Consider the following 9794-nt stretch of genomic DNA (forward strand, 5'->3'; position numbering starts at 1 on the left):
ACAGCATTGCATATCCTGTGGTAAGTGGATCTGTGTCCAGATACCGTCTAAAAAAAGGCCAACAGGTTAGGACAGCTAAAAATAGTTCTTTAAAAAAATCCCTTCCTCCCCTCACTGTCCTCTCCCACAGGAGGTCTCCTCCAAGGATGGGCTGGGGGGGGGGCTCTCGGGGCAACTGGGAGGTCTCACGCCTTCCTGCCCAGACTCATGCAGGACAATGGTATGTTAACGATACTTTGCGTTTACAGAGTGCCTTTCGCCCCAGGATCTCGGAGCACTTTGCAAAGCGATGCAGGGAGCCTCACACCTCCTGTGAGGTAGGTCAGAGTTACCGTCCCCATTTTACAGACGGGGAAACTGAAGCACAGAGAAGTCAAGTGATTTTTGCCTGAGGGTCCTACAGATCCTCAGAGAGGGGACCGGGATCCCGGGGACCCGACTCCCACTTGTCCGTCCAACCAAGGAAACCTCTCTGGGGCCAGGTGCCTGTACCTGTCTCCTGTCCCAAATGCACGGCCCCGCTCTGGTGGGTGCCCTGAGCCCAGCCCAGGGTCGGCGAGCCAGCCGTGCACCCGGGAGAGGGCTACGAGGCGGCCCCCACCATCCCCACAAGTGGGCTGGTGGGGCCCAACCTCTCCCACAACGCTCTCCACAGAAGGTAGCACCTGAACCTTTCCTTCTTCACCCTGCCCACCAAATCCTCGCCTACCTTCCGCTCCGGCACCACCGCTGGGGTGCAAGCCCCCGCAACCGGGGAAGTCACGGCTTGGCTTTGATTCCCAATTTCGAGTGGGGATGGGGGAGCTGCCTGTCCTGCAGCTTCACTGACAGACACCCCCACATAAAGGAGAAATAGGGAACAAATCACATTGTAAAGGACATGGTTGACTTCAGTTGTAGGATCGGCTCACTCCCTTTGTGTCTCACGTCCTGATACAGCCCTCGGGAAGGGGCTGGGTTGTCCAAACCCCCACTGCAGGTGCCCTCACAAAGACCCTCTGGCTTTCTGTGGCACCCCTCATCCCAGGATCCCAAAGCACTTTTACAAATGTTAGCCAAGGAAGCCTCACAACAACCCCTGTGAGGTAGAGCAGTATTATTATCCCCATTTTACAGACGGGGAAACTGAGGCATGGAGAGGCAGAGCGACTTGCCCAAGGTCACCCGGGGGGCCGGTGGCAGGCGCAGGAGCGGACTGGCACAGCCCCAGCCCGGCTCCCCTTGCCGGGGCTCGACCGTGCTCCCTCCCTGCATCGCGGATGGAGTGCCACAGCCTTCCTCGGGTGAAAGGGAAACGCAATCTGCCGTTTTCCCACTGGAGTCTCATATAAAAAACATCCGCGTAACGAACGAAGCCTTGGCAAGTCAGCATCCAAAGCATCGCTGCTCTGAGTGCCCAGCTTTAAGAGGAGGGGAGGAGGAGCAAGAGCAGCAGCAGCACAGACCCAGGGAGCACCCCCTGAGAAGGCTGCTGTGGGGAGAAGCCCCCGCTGCCCCTGGGGGATGTCCCTGTGCAGGGGTAAAGCGAGTGTGAAATGTAGAGCTTCACCCAGTGAAGCCAGCAGCGACCTGGGGACACGGCCAGCCCTGGCCGCTGGTGCCCCCAGCCCTGCCACGGGAGGAACCGAGGGACCTCAGGGCCAGCCTGCCCCACGGAAGCGCCCAGCCCCTGCTGGGAAGAGATGACAGCCCTGACAGCAACGGGCCCTTCCTCGATTTGCTTCCCGAGTGTGCTTAACAGGAGAGCTGAAGCCAAGCCCCACCACGACAGCCCTGCTTCCTCCCTTCTTCCTGTGCCGGACCCACGAGAAAGGCAGCGTGGGCAGGAGCCTCCATCTCCACGGCACGTTCCGTGCATCCCTGCTCCGCTCCAGAATCCTCCTGCGGGAGGCTGCTGCCCGCCCCAGCTCAGCATCGCCAGAGTCAGAAAAGACGCCCCAAGCTCCTCGCAACCTCTACCCTCCCAGGCACGCCGGGACCCCCCGCCGCCCACCACCCCGCACCCCCGGGATCGCAGCACCCACGCGGCTGCAGACCAGGGTACCCCCCAGCACCCGGCCCCTTCCCTGCCCACCCAGCACCCTCTTGCCTTCGCTCAGAGCGGAGCGTGCGGCTCTCCCTGTCCCGGCGGCGTCCGAGTCCGCAAGCAGCTCCCAGTCCCCAGGGCAGCCGAAGTCTTTTCCGAGAAGCAGTGCAGGTTGCAGGCACGTGTGTAATAGAAACATGTCTCAAGCGTTGGCAGTTTGGAAAGAAAGCAAAAGGGAAAGGCTCGGCCCCCTGCCCACCCTCCCTGCTGCCGGGCGGGCCAGGGCTCCGCTGCTTCATGCCTTTGGTGGTGCTTTTTGCTCTGCCTTGGAGCCGGCCAAGCCGTTCTCGGTGTTGTCGTTCCCTGACGAGCTGACGAGACACTCCTTCCTGGGGGAGAGCACATGGCCAGCTGACAGCCCCCGGTCCCCCCCCGGCCCCTCTCACCACGACCAGCCCCACGGCAGCACCCGCCCAAGGGTGCCGGGAGCAGCACCCGCACTCACTTCCCATCCTGGGTCTTCTTGATGATGAACAGGACAACCCTCTTGATAAGCATGAAGAGGACGAGGAGGCCGATGACCCCCCCCACAACGCCCACAATGATGACCGTCAGAGTGTTGTCTGTCTCCACCACTGCAGGAGAGAAGGTGCTGAGGGGCCTCAGGAGGGAAGCAGGGTGCTCCCCAGCCGCATGGTACCCCCCCCGCCCCCAAAAAGCGGCGACCCCCTCCGCCAGCCGCTGGCCCACAGCAAAGAGGGGCAGGAGGCCAAGCCTTGCCCCTCAGGGATGCCAACCGCCTCCAAGAAGCCAGGACACCCCGTGCACCACCGCTACCATGAGCCAAGGTGGGGTCAGCACGGGTTTGCACCCCCCGTGCCACTCACGGGGCACGGCAGCCCTGACCGGCACTTACTCTTCTGGACCACCGTGAGGAAGATGGTGGCGTTGTGCTGCGCGTTCTTCTCCTTGGGGTTCTTGACGTGGCAGGTGTATTTCCCGGCGTCGCTGAAGTCCACGTTCTTCAGGACGATGGAGATGTTGTTGTCCTTGCCTGTCGTCGAGCCGACGAACTCGACCCGGGGGTTGCGTCCCACGAGGAAGGGCTCCGAGGCTTTGCTCTTTATCATGCCGTGGTAAATCTGCAGAAGCAGGGATGCAGGACGTGGGCTCAGCTGGGCTCCCGGCAACCCCGGGTGAGGGAAAGGCTCGAGTTCTCCTGCCGGTGCCCTGCCTCGTCTCTGCATGCAGAGACACGCACGGCCAAGTGTCCCAAGCACCCCCAATTAAAGCAGGAACGGCCGGGGAAGCAACAGATCAATCTAACTCGCCCTGCAGCAACGTTCCAGGCCACACAAAAGAGCAGAGAACCCCAGGGCAGAGAGAGTCCCTTTGCTCTGGGGTCACGCAGGGGGACAGACCTGCTCCAAACCAGCCCTCCTGCTAAGGAGCTGAAGAGCAGAATATTCCCAGCAGGAAGCAAATCTATACAGAACCTTTGGTATTTCAGAGCAAGCGCAGGAGGAGAAAACCAACCATATTTTGCCCAAAGTGCAGGCTTGCACCTGAACCGCCAATTTCTGAGCGATTTCCGAAAAGAAACAAGCCGGCGGGCAGCAGAAAATCCAGAACAGCTTTGTGCCCAAAGCACAGATGTGCCAGGGTATTGAGTCCCCCCCCCGCACAGCCGCATCCCCCCAGAGCCGGGGACGCTCAGAGGGACAGGCATCTTGCAAGAGGAGAAAGGGAATTCTGCGAGAACCGCAGTGCTGGTCTGCACTGGGAAAGTACTGAAGGACCTGGCAAGAAAACAGAGGCAAAGCCCAGAGAGCCACCCACCAGCTCCGTCGAGTTGAAATACCACGTGAAGACCAGGTTCTGAAAGCCTATGCAGGTGGTGAAGGTGCAGGGCAGCAAGACGTCGGAGTTATTCAGAGCCATCACAGTGTTGGTCTTCCCCACCGACACCTCCAGGGCGAAGACGATGGCGAGGATGTGCAAACCTGGCAGGGAGAGGGGAGGAGAGAGTGAGGACACGGTGCCTGTACGCAGCCCATCCTGCTACAGCCCCTGCTCCTTCCCGGGCATCAGCCGCAGCGGGGATCCCCTCCCAGGGAGCACGTGGGGGGCTGTGCCCCCCTCTAGGTCTCGCTCCCAGCTCCGCCGCGGACCCGTGGCATCCTCCTCCTCCCCACAGCCCCCGCACAGGGGGGCACGACCCCAGCTCTCCACCCCAGGGGGGGGCCTTATTACCCCTCATTCCCTTTGGCGTTGCAGGAGCAAATGCGCCTGTCCCCAGCCCCGGGGACAGCTCGGCAGAGATTCCTCCTCCCGCTCCTGGAGGAACAGCAGGGGCTGGCTGGCACCCACAGAGACAGCGCGGATTCAAAGGGAACCATAATATCACCACGAACAAAGTATGCAAATGAAAGCCCTGATCTGAATGTTATCCACAAGGCCTTCAGCTAAACCTTAAAGGGAGGGGGGGGAGGGGGGGAGGGAGAAAGCAGGAAAAAAAAAAAAAAAAAAAAGGCAAAAGCAAAGCAGAGCTCTGTGTTCTTCAAGCAGGGAGCTGGAGCGCTAATTAGCATTGCTGTCCTGGCCGCCTGCCACCGCGCCGTCCCCCAGCCCAGCCAAGGGCTCTCGCAGCCAGGCGGTGCAGCAGGCTCCTCGCAGCGCCGGTGCGGACCTCCGGAGCGGCACCCCCTCGCACCCGCCTTGCAGAGAGCCTCCTCTCCCGCTGGAGCTGACAGATGACCTTCAAACTGCAGAACGCCGCCCTCCCGCTCCTCTCCTCCCCGTCAGCGGGGAGAAAGGCATCGAGGAGCAGGTACGAGCGCCGAGGGCATGCCTGAAAGCTCCTGGGGTCCCACGCTGGGCCAGCGGTGCCCCCAGGAACCCTTTCCAGGGGGCACAGGGATGCTCTGGCTCCGAGCCAGGGGAGCAGCCTCACTCCTCATCCCCATCACACCAGGACCCATCCCACTCGTGTGATGCGGTACGGACAAGACACGATACAAGCCAGCAAAGCGTTGTCCTCCCCTTTCCCAGACCTCGGCCACCAAAGGGATCCAGCCACCCCTACCGAGCTTTCCCTGGGCACTCCGACAACCAAAATACAGGGGGGACAGCTCTTCCCACAGCTACAAGCCGGTCCCCAGCTCCGCCGACACCTTCACTTGGATTCACTGCCCTCAGCTTCAGGTCTGCGTCTCTCTGCAGCCGCTTCGGATGCCGATTTATTCTTCCACACATGCCCGTGCTAACAACTCCCCAGGCACGACGCAGCCCCAGCCAAGCCCGAGAGCCCTGCATCCTGGGCTACGGGCCCTGCTGCAGTGCTGCATTGCAAACGCTGCAGGGAAGGAGTTACTTAACTTCACGAAGAAGCACTTTTCATTTTGCTTGGGAGGCTTTAGCTAACGGCAGGGAGCGGTTCCCACCAGATGGAGGTTCTCCTGCAGTTGCCTGGCTCAAAGACCAGCCCCGGGGATGCTACAGAGGGGACCTCACAGCCAGGAGTGTCCTGGGGGAATCATGCTGCTACCTGGACTTAGCAGAGGGATGCCTGGCGCTGCAGGGATGCCTGGGCAGGCAGGGCACCGCGAGGGGCCAGTTACTTACAGGAAAGACGATTCCTTGCAGCTTGTAACGCTTTTAATCCTGTCTGCCACCGTTATAACGTCATGAGCGCAATCTGAATTGAATGTGGGGGGTTAACGGAGGCTGATCCTGTTCCTGTCATGCTGTGGTCTCAGGAAGACAGAAGTGCTATGTTACCACTAAATAAAGCACGCGTTGGGAGATCACTGACTGAACCTGCCACACCAGCTGCCACCAATACTTTGCCGTACGCCCGAAGCTGCTGCCCTTCACACCATCGGAGCCCCAACCTTCAGCGCTCAGGGCAAGCCCCTCCGGGGGCTCCCGGCTACCTCCCACGCCTGCAGGCACAAGCTTTCCCCAGGAGACAGGGAAGGGGGAGCAGCCACTCTTGCTGCTGCCAGAGCCTTGGCTGCCTGCCCTTTGCTCTCGCAGTGGGTCAGCCCCGGATGAGGGGTCCCAGAGCCCCCGAGCTGGGTGTGCAGCCAGGACTCAGCCTCAGCGACAGCAGCAACATCCCTCCAAGCCAGGCCAGGGCCCAGAGCAAAACGTTCCCCCCGCAGGCTTCTGGCAGCCCAACCGTGGAACCACTGCCCTAATGGAAAGGGCACACGAGATTCACCTGTAAAGCCACAGGACGCCTCCACCATCTGCGAGAAAGCTTCCCCATAAAAACTTTCATTGCTCGTAAAACTCAATGTGACCTCCTGGCACAGAGAGCAAGCCGTGCCTGGCGGGCTGGCCGGGCTCCTCTCCGCCGAGGTCGGGAGAGAGGAACTCCCAGGCCAGCCTGAGCACAGGCACGATGTGCTCTGGGACAGGACACCCAGGCCTTGCCCTTCCTGCAGGCGCTGACGGAAGAAGCTGTGCTGTGGCTCCCTGGTGCAGGCGGGAGCCCGCCGCTACTCCCTGCGGAGCGCGGCACCCCCGAAACGCAGACACGGAGAGACCTGCCCAGGAACTCTCCCCCTCCCGGCTCCCAGCCCGCCCGTGCGACCTGTGGGACAAGGTTCCCACCGCCGCGCCCCGGACCCCCAAGAGCCCTGCTCTCCAGCATCTCCGAGTCTCTCCTACCACCCGCTGCCAGCCCCGTGCCAAAAGCAGCTCGCGCTGCATCGCCCTGAGGAGGCACCTTCAACCAGGGACCAGCACCCAAAGCCTGCAGGGAGCCAGGTACTTACATGTCCGTCGTGCCTCCAGCTCACTTAAAACAAACTTAAGAACTGCGCCCTCCAAAACGCCTCTCGAGGGAGTTTCCCAGCAGCGAGCGCTGCAGAGGCAGCCCTCGGTTTCGGGCTCTCCGCGCCCGAAGGATGCCCCGCGCGAGCAGAAGCGTCGCCGGCGTGCGAGGGCCCGTGCGGGTGGCTCGGAAGCAGCCCCCGGGGCCGCAGCGGGGAGGGGGCGGCCGCAAACCCCTTCCTCCCCCTCACCCCGCAGCCGGGGGTCCTCGGGCACCCCCGGACCCAGGGGGCGGGCGTCCGAGCGGCGGCCTCGCAGCGCGGGACCGTCCCCGCGCCGGGGAGAAGCGCACGCGAACGGTCGTTTTACCAAAGGGGCGGTAAAAAAACCCAAAAGAATGACCTGTCGGGCGGCTGCGCCGAAGCAGCGCGTCGCTTCCCTAGGGCTATTCCCCCGGTTGACGGCAGCGGGCAGGCAGCAGCGGTCCCTGCTCGCCGAGCAGCAGAGCGGAGCCGGGCAAAGCGGGATGCGGCCGCGGCGCTCCCGGAGGAAAGCCCTGCCGATGGCAGCGATGGTGCGGGCGGGGCGGGGCGGGGGGGGCCGGCGCCGGGACTTCAGAGCCCGCTCTCGGACCCGGCTGCGAAGTCACCTTGGACAAGCCACTTATCCTCAGTGCTTCGGGCTCTCCGTCTGCAGAGCAGAGACAATTCGTTGCGTTAGCGCCCGCGGACGGGAGAGTCACCCCGGCGGCGGCAGCGTCCCGTCCCCTGCCGTGCGGGCGGGCCAGGCGCAAAGCGGCTGAGCGCGAAGGGAGGGCGGCTTAGCGAGGGTCACCCCGCTCCGGGAAGCCGGGGGGGGGGGACGGGGACACGGCTGGAAGCCGGGGGCGGCCCCGCCGTGCCACCCCCGCACCGCGCCGCCCGCGGGCCCCCGGGACAGGGTCCCCGCCGGAGCCGGGGGGCGGCCGGACACGGGCGCTACCCGGGGAGGAGCGGGTCCCCGCGGCCCCCCCGGCCCCCCCCCCTTACCCAGCAGCGCTGCCAGCAGGCGCGGCGAGCCCGGGGCCATGGCTGCGGTGCGGTGCGGAGCGGGGCGGCGCCGTCCGTGCTGGCCCGCAGCGGCCGGGCTCTGGCCGCCCCCGCGGAGGGCGAGCGGCGCCGGGCGGGGCCGCGCTGCGCCCTCCTCCGCGCCCCCCCCCCCTTCCTCCGCGCCGCGCATCCTCCCACCGCTCCGCCCGCCCGCGGGGGGGCTCAGCCCCGGGCTGCCCCGCCGTGTTCCCCCCCCCTTGCGCACCCCGGCACGTGCCCCCCCCCGCTCAGGCTGGTGCCCCCCCCGCACACCCCCGCGGGTCCAGCTCCTCAGCCCCCGGGGATCGCCCCTTTTCCAGCCCCCGGGAGGGGTTTGGCCCCGGCGGGGTGGGCTCAGGGCAAAGCTCCCTGCGGGGGTGGCCCGGGCTGGTGCCGCCCCGGGGTCAGCTTCGGGAAGGGGCAAAGTGCCGCTAAGGCTGGTGGCTTCCCCTGCTGCTGCTGCTGGGAAGGGGACAAAACGGGCCGAGGCTGGGGCTCAGCTCCCTGCCCTCCGTCCCTGTGGAGCGATCAGAACCCCTCTAGGACCCCAAGGCAGACACCAGACAGCCCTGCAGCCGCAGACGGGGGCACACAGAGCCAGGGGAAATCCGCCCGGCGCCAAAGGCAACACTTTGGAAACTTATTTTTCTCACCGTGAGCTTGTTGCGGGATAACGGGCTGCGCGTAAGCTCAGGTCTCCACAACCTTTTCCTCGCCGTCACATCCATTAGACCTAACCTTCGGCAGACCACATCCAAAAAGGGGGTGGTAGGGGCCCTGCTAATGGAGGCCTCCGATGACGCAGCGTGCCAAGATAGAGCTCTACCTTTGTGCCCAGGTCCATTAGACAGCCAGACCCCTCTGCGGAGCAGCAATTTGCTGGAGGTGACGCATCCCGAGAAGAGGCTTGGCGGGAAGGGAGAGGAGGTGCTGCCGTGCTCGCAGGAACAGCACTGCCCGTTTCTCCAGGCTGTAGCCCTTTACCGGCACAGGGCACGGGTCCTGGCAAAGCTCCCCTGGGGGCCAGGCGAGGCTGGACCTCCCTTGCCGGGTACAGCGCTACAGCATGGCTTCCCTCAATAGGAGTGCTTCTTTTTGGGTGTGAGAACAGCTCGCCCGCAGGGATACTGCCTAGAGCCCTGCCTGCACATCAGGGTGCCATGGCCTGTCATCTCCAGGACGCTTTCAGAGACTCCTCAGCCCCGCTCCAACCCCCTTTGCAGCTTTCTCTCCTTCCCACCCGGCAAGGGGAAGAAGCAGGAGGGAAGAGGGAAAGCAGGAGGCTTCGCAGGATGCAGGGGCATCCCAGGCGACCCCGAGAGGATGCCGGCAGCGCCTGTGGGTTGAGGAGTTAGGGCTGCAGAGCTGGCAACCAAGACAGGAAAAGTATAGGCAGAGCGGGCTGGGCAGCGCTGGCAGCCGGTGCCGCGGGAGCGGCGTGGAGAGTACTGCTGATGCAGCAGAAGGTGTCTCGGCGGGCGGCTGTGATGGATACAGCTAGGTGACGAACACGGCTAGGTGATGGATATGGCTAGGGGACGGATACGGCTTGGTGAGTGGAGCCCCAGGCACTGGCGACCTGGCAAGCGGTGTGCTGAGACAGGAGGAGGAGGGCTGCATCTGCTGGAGCCTTGCTAATTGGGCGGGACAGGAGGGGAGGCACACCTCCGAGGAGGTACCCTGGTGCAGGGAAAGGTGTGGAGGTGTGGAGGTGTGGAGGACTCCTTCCTGGGATGCTCAGGTGTCTGCCACGTTTTCTGCCACGAAGGCGGGTGAAGTTGGGAAGGCTTTGGCTAAACTGGCGTTGTGAATCCCTCCAGCAGAGCCCTAAATCCTTTTGGAGGCTGGGAAGAGCAGCACCACCCAGCTGGGAGGGTCGGCCAGTAAGTAGAAAAGGGCTTCTCTGGGCACTGGCACAA

At 63.8% G+C, this 9794-nt stretch overlaps 1 protein-coding gene across 1 annotated transcript; it reads right to left on the bottom strand.

Annotated features, from left to right (window-relative positions):
* Window positions 1-2193: 2193 nt before the first annotated feature.
* SCN4B (sodium voltage-gated channel beta subunit 4) lies at window positions 2194-7951 on the bottom strand. Its single transcript, XM_074162503.1, has 5 exons — window positions 7837-7951; window positions 3866-4029; window positions 2943-3168; window positions 2532-2661; window positions 2194-2415 (listed from the first exon to the last, which is right to left on the bottom strand). Exons 1-5 carry the CDS (start codon window positions 7874-7876, stop codon window positions 2322-2324), a joined length of 654 nt encoding a protein of 217 aa, XP_074018604.1. The 5' UTR covers window positions 7877-7951; the 3' UTR covers window positions 2194-2321.
* Between the last annotated feature and the right edge of the window lie 1843 nt (window positions 7952-9794).

This window comes from Numenius arquata, chromosome 22 (assembly GCF_964106895.1).
Source record: "Numenius arquata chromosome 22, bNumArq3.hap1.1, whole genome shotgun sequence".
Classification (NCBI taxonomy): domain Eukaryota; kingdom Metazoa; phylum Chordata; class Aves; order Charadriiformes; family Scolopacidae; genus Numenius; species Numenius arquata.